At 57.1% G+C, this 23,393-nt stretch overlaps 1 protein-coding gene across 4 annotated transcripts in view; it reads left to right on the top strand.

Moving 5' to 3' along the window:
* The window catches only part of CHD6 (chromodomain helicase DNA binding protein 6), a 182,890-nt gene that overhangs the window by 92,657 nt on the left and 66,840 nt on the right, over positions 1–23,393 (top strand). For 3 of the 4 annotated variants that reach the window (XM_077831681.1, XM_077831680.1, XM_077831682.1), the window contains exons 4-14: positions 3,209–3,356; positions 4,452–4,601; positions 7,094–7,159; positions 8,113–8,171; positions 8,802–8,919; positions 11,600–11,686; positions 12,375–12,509; positions 13,144–13,265; positions 16,262–16,505; positions 19,020–19,196; positions 21,120–21,263. In XM_077831681.1, coding sequence (XP_077687807.1) covers positions 3,209–3,356; positions 4,452–4,601; positions 7,094–7,159; positions 8,113–8,171; positions 8,802–8,919; positions 11,600–11,686; positions 12,375–12,509; positions 13,144–13,265; positions 16,262–16,505; positions 19,020–19,196; positions 21,120–21,263 — 1,450 coding nt within the window. Of the gene's footprint in view, positions 1–3,208; positions 3,357–4,451; positions 4,602–7,093; positions 7,160–8,112; positions 8,172–8,801; positions 8,920–11,599; positions 11,687–12,374; positions 12,510–13,143; positions 13,266–16,261; positions 16,506–19,019; positions 19,197–21,119; positions 21,264–23,393 lie in introns of those variants that run through there. The other variant, XM_077831683.1, reaches the window with a different exon arrangement.

The following is a 23,393-nucleotide window of genomic DNA, read 5'->3' as shown; positions in this document are numbered from 1 at the left end:
GAGGGAATAATGAAACCCTGATCTTTAGGCTGGAGTGACTCTCAGCCAGCGTAAAACAGAAAGGTTTATTGAGCATTTGAACCTAGCACAGGAAACTCTTCAGGCCCTCAGGCCTAGCATCCCTCAGCACCATATATCTAGGTCTCTCCTGCATCCAGGTGGGCTCTGGCTGCTCCCTTTCTCCACTCCAGCAGCCCCCTCCATCCAGCCAATTATCTGATGTCGTCTCCCCCAACAGCTCCTCCCCTGTCCTTTGTCTTCCGTCCCAGGTAAACAGGTCATTGGGGTCCTCTCCCCTCAACCCTTTGTCCTCCCACGGGCCAGAACCGGCTGACTGCCAAGTTGGGGTGGACCTCTTAGTCACCAGGTCACCAGTTGTTAGGGTACCCCATCTCCAGGCTGTTGTCTGGGGGTCCCGGCTGCTAGGCGACGTCACACCTGGTCCTCTGCACCAACAGCCCTCTCTCACCACCTTGTTAAATGAGCAGCACACAGGAAAACTGAGGTGCGCGCACACTATTCATGGAAAACACTACAAAAATTCCCAACTTCGTCACAGCACCTTTCTATGGATCTTCTCTCCACTTTTCCCCATGAGGTCCTCTTCCTACTCCAGTGGTGGGCAGATCTTGCTCGGGTGTGCACTAGGATACCGTTCCTCCCACCCTCCTCTTCCATGACAATTATCATGGATGCCCTGCTCATTGGATGGGGGGTCCACATGGGCAGGTGCATGACTCATGGCACTTGGACTGCTTGGGAGTCCCGGATGCACATCAACACCCTGGAACTTAGAGCAGTGAGGAGAGCGTGTTGGGCATTTCTCCCATCCATCCATTCCTGTCATGTCCTCATCATATTGGAAAATACCACTGTCTACTGCATCAACAAGCAAGGGGCACGAGGTCTCCCGTGCTCTGGGCGGAGGCCTTTAGGATTGGTGCATCATCCTCAAGATTCTGTTCTCCGTGGTGAACCTTCCCAGAATTCAAAACATAATCATGGACTCTCTCAGCAGAAGGTTCATGAATGGAAGCTTCACAACACTAGTCACCAGCATTTTCAGCTGCTGAGGAACTCCAATCAGGGACCTCTTCGCCTCCCAGGCCAACAACAAGTGCACCTAATACTGCTCCAGAGGCTGTCTTGGTGTCCTGTCCCAGAGCGATGCTCTAGTCCTTTGCTGGTCTGATCAGTTCAGTTATGCCTTTCCTCCCCTACTGCTCCTACAGTGAGTCCTGCACAAGGTCAGGTGAGAGAGAGTGACAGTCATTCTGATTGTCCCCTTCTGGCCTTAACAGTTCTGGTTTCTCCTGCTTCTCTGCATGTCAGTGCACTCCCCACTACAATCTCTCCCGGAACTGGTCATGCAACAGGGCAGATGGATCCGGCACCCCAGAGCTTGGTTTTTGGATGGGCATCTTTATTAAAGTGGGAATGCCTGTCGGCAGTGCAGGGCATTCTCTTGAGCGGCTGGAAGGAGTCCTCGAGGTGCTCTTGTGGGGCCAAGTGGAATATTTCACTTCTTGGTCCCAAAGCTGGAGCCTTGTCCCTGAAAATGTGGACATCTCTCTTATTCTGGACTATTTCCTCTCTCTGAAGGCATCCAGCCACACTCTCAGCTCCATCAAGTGCTACTATCAGTGCCTTCCACCCTCCGTTTGAGGGGCACGCTGTCTTTACTCATGTATTGACTTCCAGGTTTTGGAAAGGTCTTCTATGAACCTACCCTCCTGTTCAGTCCATCACTCCCCAATGGGACCTCAACCTTGTCCTAACAACATTGACAAAGTCACCCTTTGAACCTATGGCCTCATGCTTTCTCTCTTCACTCCATAAAGGTTGCCTTCCTAGTGGCTATCACTTCTGCGAGACAGGTGGGCAAACTGGGGGTCATGATGGCTGATTGCCCCTTTACCACTTTTCACAGACAAGGTTTCCCTACTCGTGCACCCCAAGTTCCTGCCTAAGGTTGTCCCTTGTTTCCGTATCAACCAACCTATGCACTTACCTGCCTTCTTTCCAAAGCCTCACGCTTCAGTGGAGGAACAACACCTTCACTCCCTCGACATCCCCAGGGCCCTGGCCTTCCACCTGCAGGGGACAAAACCCTTCAGGAAGTCCCCTAGGCTTCTTTATTGCTGTAACTTAATGCATTAAGGGACAAGTGATTTCCGCTCAGAGGATCTCTAAGTCGGTTTCGGGGTGCATTATGCTCTGCTACCAGTTATCAGGGCAGTCTCCATTGCGTGGGATACGGGCCCATTCCACGTGAGCTCAAGCATCAACTGCAGCCGTGCTTCATGACGTGCCCCTTATGGACATCTGTAGGGCAGCCACGTGGAGTTCAGTACATACCTTCTCTTCCCATTACACCTTGGTGCAGGACTCTTCTACGTATGCCTCCTTCGGCGCAGCCATCCTCCTCTCCCTGGTTGCATCGTCATCATCCTCACACCCTCCTCCTTCTTAAGGTACTGCTTGTTAATCACCCTCAGTGGAATACCATAGGGACTGTCATGCAAAGAAGAAGAGGAGGTGACTTACCTGTAAGTGGTGGTTCTTCGAGATGTGTGGTTCCTATCTGTATTCCAGTCCTGCCCTCCTTCCCCTCTGCCGCAGATCTGATTGATTTGTGGTGAAGAAGGAGCTGAGGGCACAGTCAGGCCACCCCGGACGAAACCAAGGGCATGTGTGTGGACACAGACACTACTACTTTTAAAAGCTCCAGCTCCGGGTGCATGCTCAGACCCCTCAGTGGAATACAGATGGGGTACTCCATGCATCTCAAAGAGCCTTCAGTTACAGATAGGTAACCTCCTCTTATCACTCCCAGATACCTGCTCTGACCAGTAGACCACACTCCCTGACAGGGCTGACCGTGCAGCCAGGTGTCCTGGCCACGTCCGTGTGGCTCTCTGACCATGGGGCCAGGCATCCTGACCAGATTCATGCAGTGCTGTGACCATGGGGCCAGGCCCATGGTCAGAACGCTGTGACTGTGGGGCCAGGTGCCTTGCGTACAGCTGGGGTTCACTCCCAAGGGGAGCTCTCCCCACTGGCCTCTGTGCATCCTGGTGACCTGATGCAGAAGCTCCCCAAAGTGGGATTAAAGAACTAAAAAGGCAAAGGGTTTTGCTGGCCTCTCCCTGGATGCTGAGCTCTGACATCTCTGGAGAAGGGATTAACTGTCCGTCTCTCCTGGCAGCAAGGAGCAAGGACCAACCCCCGTGGAGAAGAAGAAGAAAGGGAAAAGGAAAAACGAGATCCCAGTGGAGAGTTTGGAATTGGATCAAGGCCTCCTTAGCCCGTCTCTGCAGAGCCCTGAGGAGTCTGCTGAGTCGGCCGACAGCCAGGTATGTGCAAGGCGCTGGCTTCAGTGGGCTCAGCTGGCTAGAGCCTGTTGTACGTCCTGGGGATCTAACACAGCTCTGACTTCCTACAGCTGATTTTGTACATCTGGGTGCCTGTGCATTGAGCTTAGGTAGCAGTTGGTCAGTGGATAGCTACCTTGGCCAGGTTTGCGGCTGGTAATGTAAGGGTTAATGTCAGCATGCTGCCCTTGCACATCACTTGTCTGTGTTTCCCTCTGACCCCTTGCTCCCCAGCTCAGTGGGTCTGGGAGTGCCTTGCTCCTCATGCCAGCGGGAGGGTGTGCTGAGCACAGCATGGGCAGCACCCCCGCAACACTGTGGAGCCCTGCTGGTCTCTGGCTCTCTGGGCAGCAGGGCTGCGGTGCTACAGGCAGCCTGCTCCATTCATGGGGGTGGGAGCGTCATGTTGAGAACCTCCCTCCGCAATCCAGCAGTAGCGCAGCTCTCCATTGGGGTCCCCTAAGAGACGGCCCATGTGATTTGGGCAGGGGATTCACCATCCCCCAGCATCCTTCAGCCCTGGCCTGTGTTCGGTGCTCACCCCAGCCTGAGCCCTGGCCTCTGTTCGGTGCTCCCTTGCCACCTCTGAGCCAGGCTAGAAAAGCATGTGGCTTAAACCAATCCTCAGAGGTGCCAGGCGCCCTTAATGCCCCATGGTTTCCGAGGATTGCAGTCCCTGGGCACCTACCAGGATGGGCCCGAAAGGGACGCACCTGAACCACAGGGCTGGAATGCTGGGTTCAAACACCGTGCTCCGTGATGGGGGTTCTCAGGGAGCGTGTGAGCAGCTGTGTGTTTTGACCTGGGGAGGGGGGATCTGATCTCTGGTAGTGCCCTGTGTGAGAGCCAAGAGACGGAGACGGAAATCGCTGTGAGAATAGCTGCGCACTCTGGCAGTGTCTGCTGTATAGGGCAGTGTTGTCCCACAGGCCGGGGTGGGGATGGGATTCTCCCAGGTGTGGCTGCGCTGTCTCCCCTCCTGCACCTTTCCGTCCCCTGTGAGTCCCCGTGGCCATGGGGAGGAAGAGGTGGTGTTGTCCACCAGCCCTCTGATTGCCTGTGTTGTCTACCACACAGAAGCGCCGCTCGGGTCGCCAGGTGAAGCGGAGGAAATACAATGAGGACCTGGATTTCAAAGTGGTGGATGACGATGGCGAGACGATAGCAGTGCTGGGAGCTGGGCGAGCCTCCGCGCTCTCCGCGTCCACGCTGGCATGGCAGGCAGAGGTACGGGAGGGCCCACTAGCCTGTCTTGCGCCACCCGTTCCTTTAGAGAGGGGCTGGGGCTCTGCTGTATTGAGGGAGGGGCATGAATGTGGTGTTGGCTGTGTACTGAAAGCAAGCAGGAGCGTGTGGGTCTGAGGGGGAGCCAGCTGTGTGGGGCAGTGCATGTGCCTAAGAGGATGGGTGAGAGCTGCCCAGAGCATTGTCCAGCTGAGCTCAGCATGGCTCCTTGCAGAGTGTGCGGGGGGCTCTCCGAAAGTGAAGCGTTCAACCCCAGCACCTCCTAGCGCTGAGAGATAGGAAGGACCATCCAGAGCCCCAGCATGTCGGCCTGCCAGGTCATTGAGGGCCTGTTCTCAGCCCATGGTCCGGGGCTTGAGCTCCCTCTTGTTTCTGCAGGCCCTGCTCTGCCCCTTCTCTGGGAGGCTATTCCCAGGGGAGGCTGTCTTCCTGCCCCACCCAGCTCTACCCCGACACCACACTCAGTGATCCCCTCCCTCCTTGGCATTAATGCCCTCGGGGTGTCTGTGGGCTGCTGCCATGTCCCTCCTTCCGCATCCCCTAACCACACTAAGCTGTCAGGACTGAGGCTGTGGAGATTAGTGTCTCCAGCCTGCTGGTATCTTTGACCCCTTTCCAGTTTCTTGGCATCTCTGGCAATGCAGTGCCCTGTGTGGGGGGTGTGATCACAGCCCACCCATGCGGCATGGGGCAGTCGCTTCCCTGCTCCAGAGTATGGGGTCTGTCTGCAGCCCAGCGCTGTGCTCGCCATCTTTGTAGCCTCATCACCTTGTGTCTGGCACGCTGGCCACTCACTGTGAGTCCTGAGGCATTTCGGATGCGCCTGTCTACACGCTCTCTCGGTGCCCATGTCTCTACTCTCTCCAGGTCCCCCTGTGTCAGTGCTCTGTGCTGGCGGACTCTGACACTTCTCTCGGCCGGGTCTCTGCTCTGAGTGTCAAGCACTGGCTGCTTGCTCCCTGCTCCAGCCCTTAGCGAAGCTGTTCAATATTGATTACAGCCTCTCTTTGTGTACCCCTTAGTCAGCTCTCAGCCAAGCTTCCGCGTGAATATTAGTCATCTCCTTTACTGAGCTGTTCAGCGCGACCCTGCTGCTCTTCCCAGGGGAGATGTTCGGCCCTTTCTCTCTGTTGCTGATTCTCCTTTGGCCACTGTCACAGGCCTGTGATCGTAGCTTGGCCCATGGAAATGATTTGCAAATGAGATTTCCTGGGAGGCCCCAGCAAATCCTTTGCTGAAATCCAAATGGGAAAGGGAAGTGTCCTTGGCAGGCCCATTGGTCCCACCTGCCATCTGCTTCCCTCTGGGCAGGGCAAATGTGGCCTGACCCCAGCACACCCCAGAGAAAACTGCATTCTGGGTGGGTCACTATGTGCAAGTGCTCCATGCCTCCTGCTCCCCTGCGGCATTATGCCAGCAAGTCCGACGAGCTGCGGCCTCTGGGGCTGGCTGCATTCGTTGCCTCCATCTGACATCCAGCATTTTAGAGGTGACCATAGCAACTGTGGCTAGAGAAACCCACTGGCACCTTGGCCCTTCCAAGGCTAGGAACAAAACCCACCCACAAGGCTCTTACAACACTCGTGTGCAGTGTGCATGGTGCCCCCAGGGATGGAGATGGGGAGTTTTGTGAGTGGCACAGATAGTGATGCAGCCAGCCATGAGGTGTGGGGCTTTCCCCGATGTGGGGCTCACCCCGATGTAGTTGGGTGCCCCACCTGTCCTGCTCTCAGGAGCCTGTGGCTTGTATTTCCTCCCCCTCCCCTCTGCTTCTAAACTTGCTCCAGCTTTGCGGCAGAGCACAAGCCCCTCCCCGTGGAGAGGGGGAGTCATGCCCTGCCCTGGGACACTCTGTGCCCCAGTGATATTGCAGGGTGGAAGAGGACACGTGTCGTCCTCAGGGTACCCCCCCCCATTGTGCGTGTGCTGTGCGCTGCTGGCTCCCTCATGCCCCTGGGAGAGGCTGGAGCTGGTGCACCGACAGGCAGACGCTGGCCCTGAGGCTCGGTCCAGCCCCCAGTGCAGAGCACCTCCCCGTCCCCTGGCTTGCTGGTGCCATTCCCTACGTGTGTGTGGCTAGGAGGGAATAGCACCTTGGCATTGGGCACTGCTGGGGCTCAGGTGGGGTCTGGGCGGCCTCAGCTGAGTGCCACCAGGAGGAGCCAGGGTGCTGGGATGATGCTTCCCCTCTCCTGGCCCCAAACACAGCCCTGGAAATTGCAGCGCCATCCAGGGGCCTTTGAAGCTGCTCCTGGCCTGTCTGAAGAGCAGTGAGTGGTGCTGCTCTGATCCCTCTGAGCTGGGACTGTGAAGAACACCCCATTGTTTACCAGCTCCAGGCTCCCACACTGCTGTGAGCCCAGTGGGCGGAAGGCGAGTGGGGCGGCCAGTGAGCTCTGTGTGGCAGGGCTGCGGGTGCTGTGCCCCACTACCAGGCCAAGGTATTGACTCTGCTTTCCCTTCGATGCCCTCAGGAGCCCCCTGAGGATGATGCCAACATCATTGAGAAGATCCTTGCCTCCAGACTGGTGCAGAAGGAGGTGAGTGTCCCTCCCCTCCTGTGTCTAAAAATGGGAGACACCTGGGCACAGCTCTGGCATACTGACATGGCCCTATGGCTGCCCATGGCCTCCTCGCCGGGGGCTGAGGCAATGTGATGTCACACCGTTGGGGGTTGGACACCCCCAAGGAAGAGGCATAGCCCACTGACCGGGAGTCCCCCTTCCCCAGGAGTCAGCCCCTGCTGCCTCCCATGAGCATCTGCTCTGGGTTTTCTCAGGATACAGTGGGCACGATGAGAGAAGGGCTCTGATTGGCTGACTGTGGCCATTGCTGGGCCTGGGTGAGGCCAGCAGAGGAGCCTCACAACAGAGCAGCTCCATGAAGGGCAGAGATGGGAACACTGCCCTTTCTGGAGCAGCGGGGTGGACTGCGGGGTTGGGACAAGGTGCGTGAAAAGGGGTCTGACAGAGCCTGCACATCCCAAAGGGGCAAGTACTGGGTCCCCACAGTGCCAGCTGTGTGCAACTTCTACTGGATCCCACACTTCTGGGGTGTGGTAGATCCCAGCGCTTCCTGTGGGTGGGGCTAACGTGGTGCCCACCTGGCCTTGGGCAGGGGAAGGCCGTCGCCCGTCAGTAGGGCAGTGAGCCAACGCGGGTGGGAGCCTGGGCCTGGTGAGCTGTTGGCATGTGGCTGCCCTTTGCGGAAGTGTATTCTGGGGCAGCACATGGAGGAAGTTCTGTCTCTCTGTTACCTTCCTGGCCCTCCAGGGCCACTGAAACCTCGAGTTAGACCTGGGGCAGCGCTCGTCATCTTCCCGAGCCTCATGCTGCTCCGCTCTCCTCTTCGCTGTCTCCCGTGCTCCAGTTCTGCCTCCAGTTTACACACAGGCCAGAGGAGCAGAGTCGGAGCCCTGACCAGGGGAGAGGTCCCTGGCCCTGCACCCCTTCCCTGCGCTGGCTGGTGCTAACCCGCTCACTCTTGGTTTCAGGTTCACCCGGGCGGCCTGGCCTATGAGATGGAGGAATTCTACGTCAAGTACAGAAACTTGTACGTGCAACGTTTATGTTCCGTATTGGCACACGTGCTGTGTGCAGAGATGTGTGTATGCAAGTGCTGTGTGGAGAAGTATATGCGTGTGCATGCACGTGGTGTGCGCAGAGATGTGTGTGTGCACGTGCTGTGTGCAGATGCGTGCATGCACTTGGTGTGTGGCGAGATGTGCACATGCGCTGAGTGCAGAGGTATGTGTACAGATGTTCAGAGAGGTGTGTGTGGCCGTACGCTGGGTGCGGAGTGTGTCTGAGGAAGTGCTGTGTGCGGAGGTGTGTGTGCACGTGTGTGCCCCATGCTGCTCCCCTCGCACTAGCATCCACCTTGCTGGGATGGCTGCCAGCTTGATGCAAACCCAGCCTGTGCTAGCTCTGGCTAGGTGCTTGGAACCTTCCTTCTGAGCCCATGCCCCTGGCAGGGTGTTCGGAACAGGAAGTCGCTGCCATCCTTGGCCATGGAGCTCAGTCTCAGCTGTACTGGAGCCATTTGTTTCCCCAGCCTCTGGCCTTGTGTTACAAACCAAGGGCTTAGTGCAGTGGGGGGGTCACTGAGAGCTCCTTCACGCTGGGAGGGGGGTGGGATCGCGACCCACCAGGCTTTCATGTTTGCCTGCCTGTTGTTCCGCAGCTCCTACCTGCACTGCAAGTGGGCAACGCTAGAAGAGCTGGAGAAAGACCCCAGGATCTCTCAGAAGATAAAGCGCTTTCGGAACAAGCAGGCCCAGATGAAGCATATCTTCACAGAGGTGAGGCCATGGCCAGGCGGCTGACACTTCTATCTCCTCTCTGGAGAGCTGGGCTAGTCGAACTGGCTGGGTGCTGCTCGTGAGCCCCGGCTGGGCACTGCCGTCTGCCATGCTCTCTGCCCAGCTGTCCCCAGTTACAGTGCAGGAGCTTCAGCTTGACGGCTGGCTCAGCCAGACCTGCCCCAGCTCTGTTCTGAGCGATGCGTCCCAGCTGGAGGCAGCCAGGCAGCCTTTCTCCTAGTCCTGGGGCTGGCTGCTAGCTCCAGCCCAATGCCAGTGGGTTGAAGGGGATACTGGATGGCCTCTGCTCCTTGGCTCACGTGTGTATGATCAGGAGAAGCCTCACAGCAGCCCAGGCAGACGGGGGGAGAGGTATTCAGCAGTGCCTGTGGGGCCAGTGACACCCCCCACAGTGCCAGACATGACTGCAAGCTGTCAGCCCTGCTGCCCCCAACCCACCGTGGCTCTGGGGGATCACACTGACAGTCCACGTTTGTCTAAGGAAGGACATAGGGCTCAGGCCAGCATTGCCACATGTGAGCTAACGCAACCCCCTGTGGCTTGTCCCTGGCATGGGCACCTCGTGCCTCAATTTAGCAGGTCATGTTCACTTTGATCAGGGGGTGTATGGTGCCATCGTGCCAGGGCAGTGTGCAGTGGGGCAGCGTGAGCAGGGGCATGCGGCACCATCGTGCCAGGGCAGTGGGGCAGTGTGAGCAGGGGCATGCAGCACCATCGTGCCAGGGCAGTGGGGCAGTGTGAGCAGGGGCATGCGGCACCATCGTGCCAGGGCAGTGGGGCAGTGTGAGCAGGGGCATGCGGCACCATTGTGCCAGGGCAGTGGGGCAGCGTGAGCAGGGGCATGCGGCACCATTGTGCCAGGGCAGTGGGGCAGCGTGAGCAGGGGCATGTGGCACCATCGTGCCAGGGCAGTGGGGCAGTGTGAGCAGGGGCATGCGGCACCATTGTGCCAGGGCAGTGGGGCAGCGTGAGCAGGGGCATGCGGCACCATTGTGCCAGGGCAGTGGGGCAGTGTGAGCAGGGGCATGCGGCACCATCGTGCCAGGGCAGTGGGGCAGTGTGAGCAGGGGCATGCGGCACCATCGTGCCAGGGCAGTGGGGCAGTGTGAGCAGGGGCATGCAGCACCATCGTGCCAGGGCAGTGGGGCAGTGTGAGCAGGGGCATGCAGCACCATCGTGCCAGGGCAGTGGGGCAGTGTGAGCAGGGACATGCGGCACCATTGTGCCAGGGCAGTGGGGCAGTGTGAGCAGGGGCATGTGGCACCATTGTGCCAGGGCAGTGGGGCAGCGTGAGCAGGGGCATGTGGCACCATTGTGCCAGGGCAGTGGGGCAGCGTGAGCAGGGGCATGCTGCACCATCGTGCCAGGGTGCATGTATTGGGGCAGCGTGAGCAGGGACATGTGGCACCATCGTGCCAGGGCAGCATGTAGTGGGGCAGTGTGAGCAGGGGCGTGTGACACCATCATGCCAGTGCAGCGTGTATCAGGGCAGTGTGAGAAGGGTGTGTGTGGCACTATTATGCCAGGGCAGTGTGTATCGGGGCAGGGGATGTATAACATGGGGTGGCATCTGCATCTGGACTCCTCTTGCAGCCCATGAAGTATCTCTGCTGCAGGAGTGGGGGCAGCGTGGCTCCCTGGAGAGCCCTCTGGCATTACGCACTCATCTGTGCAGTGTGCCTGCTCATGGTGCGGGCGAGCGAGATCTCCTGGGGCAGGGCTGTTGCAGGGAGAGAAGGAGCCATAAACACCCAGGCCCTGCTGGGCTGCTCCCTCCCCCTCCGCTTTGTGAGCAGATTGGAAGCCGTTTCCTAACATTCACAGCCGTTTCCTAACATTCACTCCGGAGATATTTGCCGGCGGCTCCTGTGCCATGTCCTGGCGAGTGTAAATCAGCGTTGAGGAAATGGCAATGTCTTTGTAAGCGTGGCTGTAAACCCTCAGGGGCTCCGACTCCCAGCCCTTGCCCAGTGTGCAGACGCAGTGTCCCTACTGGAGAGCATCGTGCCCCTAACCCCGGGCAGGGTGCAAGTCGTGCTCTGACTTGGCCTCTAAGCTGTGCAACAAGGAAACCCATCTCCTTCCCCTCCCTCCCCACAGCCTGCCAGGGTGGCAGTGACCCCTCTGCAGCTTGCTCCTGCCAGGGAGAGTGGTGGGACTGTGGGGAGGTGAGGGCCCCTACAGCTTGGTGCCAGGCTCCGGGCTGTTGCTGTGTTGAGCTGGCCGAGGAGAGTCAGGTGGGGCTGTGTCTGGTAGGTGACCCGGGTTGCTGAGGTTTGCCAGGACGGAGGGGTGTGAAGGCCTGCTTGGGGCTGTGTCTGGCCGCTCATCGGCGGGAGCCCTTGGACTCACGAGCACACAGGGCTGGGCTCTGAGCTAGCTTGTGCCCTAGGTGTGAGCTCCTCGCTCGCTGAGCTCAGGCAGACATTCCTTCCCATCAGCGGCAGCACAGAGCCAGCATTCTCATGTGTTCTAGGACAGCAAGGGGCCTGCTCTCCCGACACCTCCCTGGTGGCCCCCTGGAGGCAGATGCAGGGGCCAGCTCCGGTATGTGCTCCCTGCACTGTGGAGCCCTGGGACCATGTCCCTTTCACCCTCGGGTCTGCTCAGCCCAGCAGGCAAACTGAATGTGTCGCTCTCTCTCCTCCCGCTGCACCAGCCTGACGAGGATTTGTTCAACCCAGACTACGTGGAGGTGGATCGGATCCTGGAGGTGGCTCACACGAAGGACTCTGACACCGGGGAGGTGAGTGCCACCCCTAGCATGCAGCTGCTCTTCATTTGGACGCGGGGGGAGCAAGGCACAGTGGGGAGGGCAGAGGTTGTGCCCAGGGGGAGCTCAATGGAAGTGCCCTGGGAAGGCAAGTTTATTTACCTGTTTATGGGACCTGCCGGGAGCTGTGGGTTTCAGGAACACTGGTTCCAGTGTAGTTATTACCAAGTGCTGACTCAGCAAACCCAGAGGGAAGAAGTGCTGGGAGCAGGGTGCTAGAAATGCGGTGATCCCCTGAGGCTGGCACTGAGTCCCTGCCTGATCCTTGATCCCTAGCCTGCAGAGAATGCTGTGTTGTGTTCCTTGTCGGCTGGCATCTGGGGCCTGGGGAGGAGACCTTGAACCCTGAGGGCCTAGCCCATGCAGGGGGATATTTGGGCCAGGTTTGGATTGAGCAGAGGTCTGGGTCTGCATGGCCTGAGTGTGCATGTCTTCACGTGTGTACATGCAGGCAGGCAGGCTCATGTGCATGTCTTCACGTGTGTGAGTGCATGTCTTTGTGTGTGCAGTACATGCAGGCAGGTGGGCTGGCACTCATGGGTGTGCATGCTAATGCTGGAGGCTTACACCCCATGGGGCAAGAGAATGCGTGGCCCCCGGTCCTCACCTTCCAGAACATGTCCCCCTCCCTGATTCCGACGCACCTCTCCTTGCACTGCAGGAGGTGACCCACTACCTGGTCAAATGGTGCTCGCTGCCGTATGAGGAGAGCACCTGGGAGCTGGAGGAAGACGTTGACCCTGGAAAAATCAAAGAGTTCGAGACCTTGCAGATCCCACCAGAGATCAAACATGTGGTAAAGTACCCTTCGGCTTCTTGGCCGCTCTGTGACGCGGGGAGAGGGAGGCCTGTTAGCACAAGTGCTGGTTAAGTGCTTCTTATGTCCCTGGATCCTGGCCTGCCACCCCTGCTGTTCTGATCCTGAGCCCCCGCCCAGCACTGCTGATGCCCCGCAGTCCTGACATGCAGCCCCTTGCTGTTCTGATCCTGAGCCCCTGCCCAGCACTGCTGATGCCCCGCAGTCCTGACCTGCAGCCCCTTGCTGTTCTGATCCTGAGACCCCTCCACAGTGCTGCCAATGCCCCTCAGTCCTGATCTGCAGCCCCCTGCTGTTCTGATCCTGAGACCCCTCCACAGTGCTGCCAATGCCCCTCAGTCCTGACCTGCAGCCCCCTGCTGTTCTGATCCTGAGACCCAGATCCCCCTGCATCCCCCACGTTTGGGGTGGGGAAAATCAGGTGCTGGGATCTAGGGGCTGAGGCCTTGCTGTTGATCAGCTGATGCTTGCTAATAATTTTGAAACCTCTTTCCCAAGTTTTCCCTTTTCAGCCTGAGCCCAACATTGTCCCTGGTCCCTAGTCTGCAGCTATACCTCGCTGAGCACTAGCCTGTTCTTCTCCCTGGGTCATGCTCTCTGCTCCCCCTTCTAGGAGCGCCCCGCTTCTGAGTTCTGGCAGAAACTGGAGAAGTCACGGGACTATAAGAATAGCAACCAGCTACGGGAGTACCAGCTGGAGGGGATGAACTGGCTGCTCTTCAACTGGTACAACAGGTGAGCAGGGGCCGGAGCACACCCCACCACAAGGAGCGCTGCTGGTGTTTCACATGTCAGTGGCCAGGGGGAGTGTTGTGCCATTGGAGGGGAAGGGTGCTTCCTGAAGCAGATGCATGAGCTATGTCTACGGGAATTCTGCACCAAAACATTAGCAATTCTGCGCACAATGTTCTAAAATTCTGCATATTTTATTTGTCAAAATAACACTATATAATCATGCCAGTTTCAATTATTTTGGTAATTTATTTCAAAATACCTATTAGCAGGTATGTCTGTAACCATATGGACAGCAACAAAAAATTCAGGAAATGTGTTTTGACAAATAGATTCCTTACTAGGCATATTAATACAGAACTCTGAGTAATAATTCCTTTAAACTACAATACAGAAACATATTTACCGCACCCCTCGGAAGCAGTGCAAATATTTGGGGAATTGGGATAACAGAGGAGCTGAGGGAGAGGGAAGTAATTGCTGGGTAGGCACCTGGGGGTGATCCTGGAGGAATGTTGGGTGTGGGTGGGAGGGGTATGGAACAGTGGTTTTTTTTGGAAGGGGAGAAGAGATTGTTAAGGAGCCTCCCCCATGCAGACCCTGGCTGACCCTTAGCCTTTCTCGTTCAGTCAGGGACATCTGCCCCTCCCCCCATCCATCCCTGCACCACCCCCACTCAGCTACCCCTGTCCCTGTCCCCGTGTCAAGGTTCCTTCCCCTCTCTGAACTCTAAGGTAAAGATGTGGGAACCTGCATGAAAGACCCCCTAAGCTTATTCTTACCCGCTGAGGTTAAAACTTCCCCAAGGTACAAACTTTTACCTTTTGTCCTTGAACCTTTATGCTGCCACCACCAAAGTGTTTAACAAAAATAACAGGGAAGTGCCCACTTGGAAACATCTCCCCCTCAAAATATCCCCCCCCAAGCACTACACCCCCTTTCCTGGGGAAGGCTTGATAAAAATCCTCACCAATTTGCATAGGTGAACACAGACCCAAACCCTTGGATCTTAAGAACAATGAAAAAAGCAATCAAGTTCTTAAAAGAGAATTTTAATTAAAGAAAAACTTCTGTAAAATCAGGATGGTAAATACCTTACAGGGTAATCAGATTCAAAACACAGAGAATCCCACTAGGCAAAACCTTAAGTTACAAAAAGACACAAAAACAGGAATATACATTCTATTCAGCACAACTTATTTCCTCAGCCATTTAAACAAAACAGAATCTAACGCATATCTAACTAGATTGCTTACTAACTCTTTACAGGAGTTCTGACCTGCATTCCTGCTCTGGTCCTGGCAAAAGCATCACACAGACAGAGAGAACCCTTTGTCCGCCCCCCCCAGCTTTGAAAGTACCTTGTCTCTCATTGGTCATTTTGGTCAGGTGCCAGCGAGGTTATCTTAGCTTCTTAAACCTTTACAGGTGAAAGGGTTTTTCCTCTGGCCAGGAAGGATTTAAAGGTGTTTACCTTTCCCTTTATATTTATGACACCCCGCATTCCCCCCCTCCCCATGTGTCCCTGCACCTCCACTCCCATCAGTCCCTGTCTCCATGCTATCACCCCTCTTGCTCCTGTGCCCCGCCCCGGTTTATGCCCTCCACTAGCCCTTCTGAACACCAGTCTGTGTGACCCCCCCAGCAGCCTCGTGTGTCCTGCTCTGCCTGCCCCCACATATCCCATACCTCCTCACCTGGCCCCGCGGGCAGGATGCTGTGAGGAAGGCAGCCCTCCCGCTCCCTCTCTGTGGTGGCTGGCTGCTCCGGCCCTGAGTCAGCTGCCCTCTTTTCTGGTGCCACAGCAGCCCCTTGTGGGCAAAAGGTGTAATTGCAGTGCCTCCCTGTCAGAATCTGTTTTCTGTGAGGAAAAAAAAATCTGCAGGGGACATAAATTCTGCGTGGGCACAGTGGTGCAGAATTCCCCCAGGAGTAATGGGCTTATCACTCCCATGGTCTGATGGGTCACTACTCCCCCTGCTGTCAGGGTGCATGTCAGCAGCAACCAATATAGTTTTGTTCTTTGTAATTTTACCTTTATGATTGTTTAATACCAATGAAGTTGGCTCCTCCCAGATGGCATGAAGTGTGTGCTAGGTGCTGGTGCGTTCCTGGGGCTGGTGAGGCCTCAGGAGAATGAGGACTCCACTGGGCGTCCCTTGGGTAGTTGGTTGGTTGGTGCTGGCCATGCTGGTGTGCCCCTGGCAATAGCAGGGACACAGATGCCCTTAAGAGACAGAAATGTGCACAGTGCTGTGCACTGACCCATGCACAAATACCTGGAGCAGATGGACTTGCAGATGGTTAGCCTTTGCATGCACAGTAGCCTGATTTGTGTGTGCACCCACGGCAGTTGTGTGAGCATTTTCCCACTGACCTTGGGTCTGTAATGTGCAGATATTTTGGTGGCTGGCCCAGGACTACCTTTAATGTGAGCATCTCGTAGTGCTTTAGAGGCCCTAAGTTCCCCCTCCAAACCCCCTGGGAGACAATTCTGTCTGCAGTTCTCCCAGACTCAGAGAGGTGGCATGACCTGCCCAAGGTGGCAAGGCAGGCAGTGTCAGTGCTGTGGGTTCCCCAACATGTGTGTACATAAGAACGGCCATACTGGGTCAGATCAAAGGTCCATCTAGCCCAGTATCCTGTCTTCTGACAGTGGCCGATGCCAGGTGCCCCAGAGGGAATGATCAGAACAGGTAATCATCAAGTGATCAATCCCCTGTTGCCCATTCCCAGCTTCTGGCAAACAAAGGCTAGGGACACCATCCCTGCCCATTCTGCTAATAGCCATTGATGGACCTATCCTCCGTGAATTTATCTAGTTTGTTTTTGAACCCTGTTATAGTTTTGGCCTTCACAACATTCTCTGGCAAAGAGTTCCATAGGTTGTCTGTGCCTTGTGTGAAGAAAGACTTCCTTATGTTTGTTTTAAACCTGCTGCCTATTAAATGTGTCCCCATGCATAATGTGTCCCCATGTGTGTTGTGCTGCATCTGCAGGAAGAATTGCATCCTGGCGGATGAGATGGGCCTGGGGAAGACGATCCAGTCGATCACCTTCCTTTCTGAGATCTTCCTGATGGACATTCATGGTCCCTTCCTCATCATTGCGCCGCTCTCCACCATCACCAACTGGGAGCGGGAGTTCCGCACCTGGACGGAGATGAATGCTATTGTGTACCATGGCAGCCAAATCAGCAGGCAGATGATCCAGCAGTATGAGATGGTGTACAGGGACATGCAGGTGCCTGCCACTCTCAGCTCCCCATGGCCCAGTGACCCTTGGGTCTCTCCTGCTTGGCCACTGGGGTTGTAGATGGATGCCGTGACGGGTTCCCTCTGGGGTGCTACCTGGGACTGGGGTACCACTGAGCCCTCTGACTCACCAACCTGGGCTCCCTCTCACACTGTGCTGCTGTGACAAGCTGTAGATTGCTCCCAGACCTATACTCCCACCAGCATTTGCACAGGCAACAACACACCCAGCTGCAGTTACATGCAGGCTGACCAGGCACTGCATGAACCAGCAATAGAGAGGCTACAGCCAACCTCCAGCTCCCCAGCCTAGGACCCCAAAGCTGTACTGTCCTGCCCTGATCGAAACCCCAACCAGATTGAATTTATTATTCAGTTCGCCTCTCCCTCAATGTGGAGAGGAATATGCACGATACACTTGTGTTAAACCAAGCTGAGATTTTCCCCAGACACTTCAAAGACACACTGGTTTAGATTAAAACATAAAACAAGTTTATTAACTACAAAACCATCTATTTTAAGTGATTATAATAGCAAACAGATCAAAGCAGATTACCTAGCAAATAAACAAAACCGCAAACTAAGCCTAACATACTAGATAGATTGGATACGAAATAGCAATCTCTCACCCTGGCTGATGATACAAGCAATTCACCAGGTTTCCATACACAGGCTAAAAATCCTTTTAGCCTAGGACCAACACTTCCTTTCCCCCAGTCCAGTCTTTGTTCTTTGGGGTTTTCCAGGAGTGTCCTTGTGTGGGGAGTGAGGCCCCTAGGTGATGTCACACCGCACCTTATATAGCTTTAATTTATGGTGGGAACCCTTTGTTCCAACCTCAGTTCTCAGCCCCGTTTGTGGAAAAATGGAGATCAGTGTCATGTGGTCTGGTCACATGCCCTTGCTGAGTCATAGCTGCCATTACTTACAGGCTGTCTGGAGCATTCTCAGGAAGGCTCACCAGATGAGGAATAAGCTTCTCCTAAGGCCTGTTGTTTCCCCTGATGGCCCATTATCTTGAATAGGCCCTTTCCAACCAGCTGTCTAGACTGGAAGCATCTTGCCTACAAATGAGGTCCCTCAGGTGTAACTACATTTGAAATACAGATATATAGTCAATATTCATAACTTTAGATACAAAAATGAAGTATGCACACAAATAAGATAATCATATTCAGCAAATCCTAACTTTTCCTTAGACACATCACATGACTCATCTTGTACAAATTGCATCATAATTATGTCATAATCATACCCCCATGATGAATATGGGGTGTAGTGTCACAGATACCCCTGGGGTCAGCCTTGCAGCCTGGCTCCCTGCCTAGCTCTGCATCATGAGGAAAGTTTTTCATGAAGTGACTGGCCTGGGTGTGCCCAGCACACGGGGCTGCCCTAACTGCAGGGAAGGTGCTCTTGAAACACCCGAGTGATGGGGCGCAATGCGAACCAAGACATGCACTGCTCTTGCAGGAGGGTGGGAATGCCGTGGGTCCCTTCCTCTGCTGAGAATGGGCTCTCCTCCTCCATAGCAGGAGCCTGCTTTTCTGATTCTGGAAAGCGGCAGGTCAGAGGGCACCCTGTGTGTGGGATGTGGTGTGTTGGGAAGGCACCTGCTCTGTGGGGCACGGAGAGCTGGGGGACACCCAGCCTTAGGGATGGGGGAGGTACCCAGCCTGTGGGGTGTGGATTGTCAGGAGCACCCAATCTCTGTGGGGCACAGGGTGCCAGAGGGATGCGGTGGACCGGGGGGCACCCAACCTGAGGTACGCGGGGGGACCCAGCCTGAGGGACGCGGTGAGCAGGGGGGCACCCAGTCTGTGAGGCACAGAGGGCTGAGACGCACCCAGCCTGAGGGATGTGGTAGTCTGGGGGTCACCCAGCTTGAGAGACGCAGTTTGCTGGGGGGGCCCCAGCCTGAGGGATGTGGTGGGCTGGGGGGCACCTAGCCTGCAGTTTCGGAGTGTCAGGAGCACCTAGTCTGAGGGGTAGGAGGAACCCAGTCTGCAGGATACAGGTCCTTTGGGAGCCCCCTGCACTTGCAGGGAGAGGCCCTGAGAGTCCTGGCTGAATGTGCACTCCAGCCTGCTGCGTGAGGAGAGATGGGCTCGGGAGTCTGCATTTGAGGTGTGGCCTGTCAGGACCACTGTGCAGCCCTGTCCCAGTGTCCCTAAGGGCATCTTCCCAAGAGGCCAGCACTTCCATCTGCGTCACCCTCTGGCTGCTGGAGACCCTCAGGTTGCTGGTCCCCCTGCTGGCCCTGCGCAAGGCCTATGGCTGCCATTGCGGTGTCACCACGGCCTCGGATGGCAGTGCCTTCCCCTTGCACAGATACATTGTAGCACACTCACCGAAATGCCTCTCTGATGAAGCCCCTGGCTCTCTGAAGAGCTGCCGCAGATCAGGGCTGGGCTGCCCAATAGCTGTGGCTAGCTGACCTGCCTGTCTGGGGTGTCCCGCTGCCTGACATGAATAAAGCACTGCCTGGCTTGTGTCTCCTCAGGGTAACCCTCTTCCAGGGATCTTCAAATTCCATGTGGTGATCACCACCTTCGAGATGATCCTCGCCGACTGCCCCGAGCTGAAGAAGATACAGTGGCGCTGCGTGGTCATCGACGAGGCCCATCGGCTGAAGAACAGGAACTGCAAGCTGCTGGAGGGGCTGAAGCTTATGGCTCTGGTGAGAACTCACGGGAGTGCAGAGCGGGCTGGACTCAGCCACATTTGGTACTGTTCCAGCACAACCAGGGCTTGGCTGTGAAGGGGAACGAGCCCTCCCCATCAACTGGCATGGCTGTCCTTGGGAAGATGCCCTCAGCCTTTGAACCCTGGGCTGTGATTTCCCCAGTTCAGTCTGTGGGGCCTGGTTGGTACTCGGCTGGGGCCCTCCAGGGCAGTGTCAGATGCTGCTGACCCAGCGTGAGATGCTGCCAGAAGGGCATTAGCAGAGGGGCTCTGACCACTTGTGCTCATTACAAGTCTTGTGGCCCAGTTCACTAGAGCAGGGACATTGACCTCAGTTCCTGGCCAGACCACCATGGCTAATTACATCCCCTGCCCTGTCAGAGGGAGTTGCTGTTCTCCAGCACTCCCTGCCCCATCTGTCCTGCAGTGGTGCTGTGTTCTGCACAGCTGCTGCGTTCTACTCTAGAGGCAGCTGCTTTCCAGTGATGGGTGGCACAAAGACTGTGTATTAGCAATGGTAAGTAAAGGGCTCTGGGATGAAAGGTGCTCTAGAAACAAGCTCTTTTCTTGGTATTCAGTGAGCTCACAAAGCTGTCAGTGCTGGGATGACGCAGAGGGGTGAAGGCTGAGAAGCAGATCAGTGCTGACTATTGCCGGATGTGTATTGGGCAAACATGGTGCCCCTGGAGAGGGGACCAACATGCTGGTGTGCTCAGGCTAGCAGGCTCTGCTGCACTGCAGAATGGCACTCGTCATAGGGCTTGTGCTGGGCCATAAAAGGGTCCCTGTCTGACTCTCTGGTGCCCCATGTTGGGGGCGGGTTGCCCACACAGCAGCCCTGCGGGCGTGGGCAGTACAAGGCTAATGGGATGCTACTGCAAGCCTCTGCTTTTCATACTGGCCCCGCTCCCACGCTGCTCACTGGCTCCTCACCCTCTGCTCTTTGCACGATGCCCTTGGAAAGCTGCAGTCTCCCAGCACCCCCGACTTTCGTTCATTCTCTCAGCCGGCAGCTCTTGAAGCTGCTCTCTGCGTGCAGAGCGACCTGGGGATAAATGTAAGTGTTTAACGCAGCGCCTGGGGAGCGGCACGAGCTCGCCCTGAGCTCACGCTGGCTCCTGAAGCTGGGTGTACTCGACTGCCCATTGCCTACCCAAAGTCAAGGGCACCATTTCCCTCTGGAGGAGCTGGCCCCATTGGGCTCGCTCAGCTCCAGGCCCCTGCTGCGCCAGTGCCTCCTGTTACAGGAACAAGTACAGGCAGTGACTGCCCCACCCAGCCACTGTAGAGACATGGGGCCCTCCAGCAGGTCGCTACTGTCAGCCCCCTTTTATGCCGGCGGCAACGCGGGCCCAGAGCAGTGCCGAGACTTGCCAGCAGTGGAGCTGGGAATAGAATCCTGGAGTTCTGCCTCCCGGTCCACTGATCTCACTGCTGGACCATGGTCCTTCTTGTGGGGGCACAGGGCCTGGCCCAGCAGCACTGAGGAGAACTCCTCCCCAGAGAGCATGGGCAGAGCGAGCTTCCAACGCGGTGCTGCTGCTGAGCTACCGCAGCCCTGCCCTGGCACCACTCTGGCCTTGGCATCCCTGCTGATCCTGTGACACAGGGACCTGTCAGGGCTGGACAGAGACTTTCCAGTGCATGGCCATTGTGTCCTGACCAGGAATGGCATGGGGGCCTGCTGACCTGGAGCAGATCGGTACCAGTGCCCTGGGCCAGCGGTGGCCCTTCAGACCCTTGGGGTTTGCAGTCTGCTGCATCGCTGCCCTGGCCTCCTGCCCCAGGAGTGAAGTCATGGCTAGGGCAAGTGAGTGTCCCTGGGGCGAGCCTGCCAGCCCCTTTGAACCCGTTGCTCTGACTCTGGCTGCATGAGCTCTGCCCCCTGACGCTGAAGCCCTGACCCTGCTCTGCTCAGGAACACAAGGTGCTGCTGACTGGGACACCCCTGCAGAACTCAGTGGAGGAGCTCTTCAGCCTGCTGAACTTCCTGGAGCCCCAGCAGTTCCCCTCAGAGACGGCGTTCCTGGAGGAGTTTGGGGACCTGAAGACAGAGGAGCAGGTACCAGCAGGGCCCAGGGGTGAGGCTCAGGGGCTGGAAGGGCCCAGGGATTGGGCTCAGAGTTGCAGGGGCAGGGTCTTGGGAGGGAGGCTTAGGAGCTGGCGGGGCCCCGGGGCGAGGCTTAGGGACTGTGGGAGCGAGGCTCAGGGGGCAGGGCCCAGGGCTGTGGGGGTGGGGCCCAGCAGCTGTGAAGGCGGGGCCCAGCACACCTGGGCCCCAATCCAGAAACACAGTTAAACACATGCTTAACTTTAATCCCAGCGAAGGCAATAGGGCTCCTCCTTGCTGCAAGCGAAGATCCTGCCTGAGAGCACCCCCAGCATCCCCAGCCCCCGTACACCCAGCATCCACGGCACCTGCGTACCCAGCACATCCCCCGCCATTCCCCAGCCCCCACGTCCAGCACCCCCCAGCTCCCACACACCCAGCATCCCCAGCTCCCGCACACCCAGCATCCACGGCACCCGCATACCCAGCACATCCCCTGCCACTCCTCGCATGTCCCGCACATCCATAGCCTCTGCATGCTCAGCCCCTGTGTGCTCAGCCCCCCGCAACCTCTGTGTGCTCAGCATTCCCCAGCCCCGCATGCACCACAGCCCTCGCTTGGCCAGCCCCCTGACAGCCCCTACGCGTCCAGCATATCTACAGTCCCCCATATGCCCAGCACCCACCCCGCAGACACGCGGCAGATCTACAGTCCCCTGTACGCCCAGCACCCCCACCCCGCAGACACGCGGCAGATCTACAGTCCCCTGTACGCCCAGCACCCCCACCCCGCAGACACGCGGCAGATCTACAGTCCCCTGTACACCCAGCACCCCCACCCCGCAGACACCCAGCAGATCTACAGTCGCCCGTACGCCCAGCACCCTCCAGGCCCTGCACACCCAGGCCCCTGCCCCCATCCCTGGCCCTGCATGCCCAGCATATCTTCAGCCCCTGCACACCCAGTACCCCCCTATATGCCCAGCACCCCCCCCGCATGCTCTGCATGCCCTGGACGCACAGCCCCCCAGTCTCCCACATGTACCCCACAGTCCCTATTCGCACATAGCATGCCCCCGCACGCTCACCACGACCCCTGCATGCACATGCACAGCACGCACCCTAATGCACGCACAGCACCCCCGACCTCCCCTGTACTCTCTACACATCTCCTATATGCTCTGTGCACACTCACACCCCCCTCTGCATGTTCAGCACTCTCACACCCCATGCATGCTCAGCACATCCCTCTGCATCCAGTATACGCCCTGCATGCTCACTTGCACGGACCCTACGCATACAGCGCACAATCTCTGGATGCGTACACATCACCCTTGTGTGCACACGTCCTTCCTGCTGCTCTCCATTCCCCAATGTAAAGACGCAAAGGGGGCAGTTAAATCCATGTGTCAGTGGCTCTGCTCTGGAAAAGCTGTGCCCTTTGGGGTAGGTTCTTGCCATGCGCAGTCAGCTGGTTCTGCACACCTCCTCCGGAATCCCTGGTGTTGCGTCCATCTGGAGGCCTCTGCTGCTGTTGTTTGAGAGCCTGGGTGGAGCTTGCAGAGTCTGCCCCTCCTCACTGTGCAGCGGGTTTGGGCTCATGGAGCCATAAAGCAAGCAGCATCCCAGTGGGACTGGAGCCCTGGACCTCCCTTCTGCTCACAACAGGCCCAGTTCAGAGCAGCTGTCTGCATTGTGACAGCAACACTTTTTGTGCCCACAAGGGGAGGAATCGCACTGGGGCATATGGGGCAGGCTCACTTTAGGCAGGAGCTGGGTATAAACTGGGTGCTCAGAGGGGGAGGCAATGAACTGTGCAGTGAGGGTTCACAAGGGCCTCTGCTCAGCAGGCGTCTCTCAGACCCCCTGCTCCCTGGCCTGCCTGCTCCTGGGAATGAGCTGTGCTCTGGGGAGGAAGCCAGGCTCACTGGCAGAAGTGTTTATGAGCTCTGGGTGCACGGCCAGGTAGTCACACACCTGCCCGGGTGAAAGCAGTGGGCCTGCACGGGTGTAACCAAGCCAAGCCCAGCCCAGCCCGGCCCGGCTCTCAGACCCCAGTGCAGTTTGCAGGGCTGGCAGCTGGAGAAGTCTTCTCTCGGTGTCAGCAGAACAGACTTGCCTTGGTGTCCCTGGGAGGAGATT

The sequence above is a fragment of the Eretmochelys imbricata genome, chromosome 13 (assembly GCF_965152235.1).
Source record: "Eretmochelys imbricata isolate rEreImb1 chromosome 13, rEreImb1.hap1, whole genome shotgun sequence".
NCBI classification, from domain to species: Eukaryota; Metazoa; Chordata; order Testudines; family Cheloniidae; genus Eretmochelys; species Eretmochelys imbricata.
Note: the sequence above shows the minus strand (reverse complement) of the source record. Positions and strands in the feature narration are given on the sequence as shown.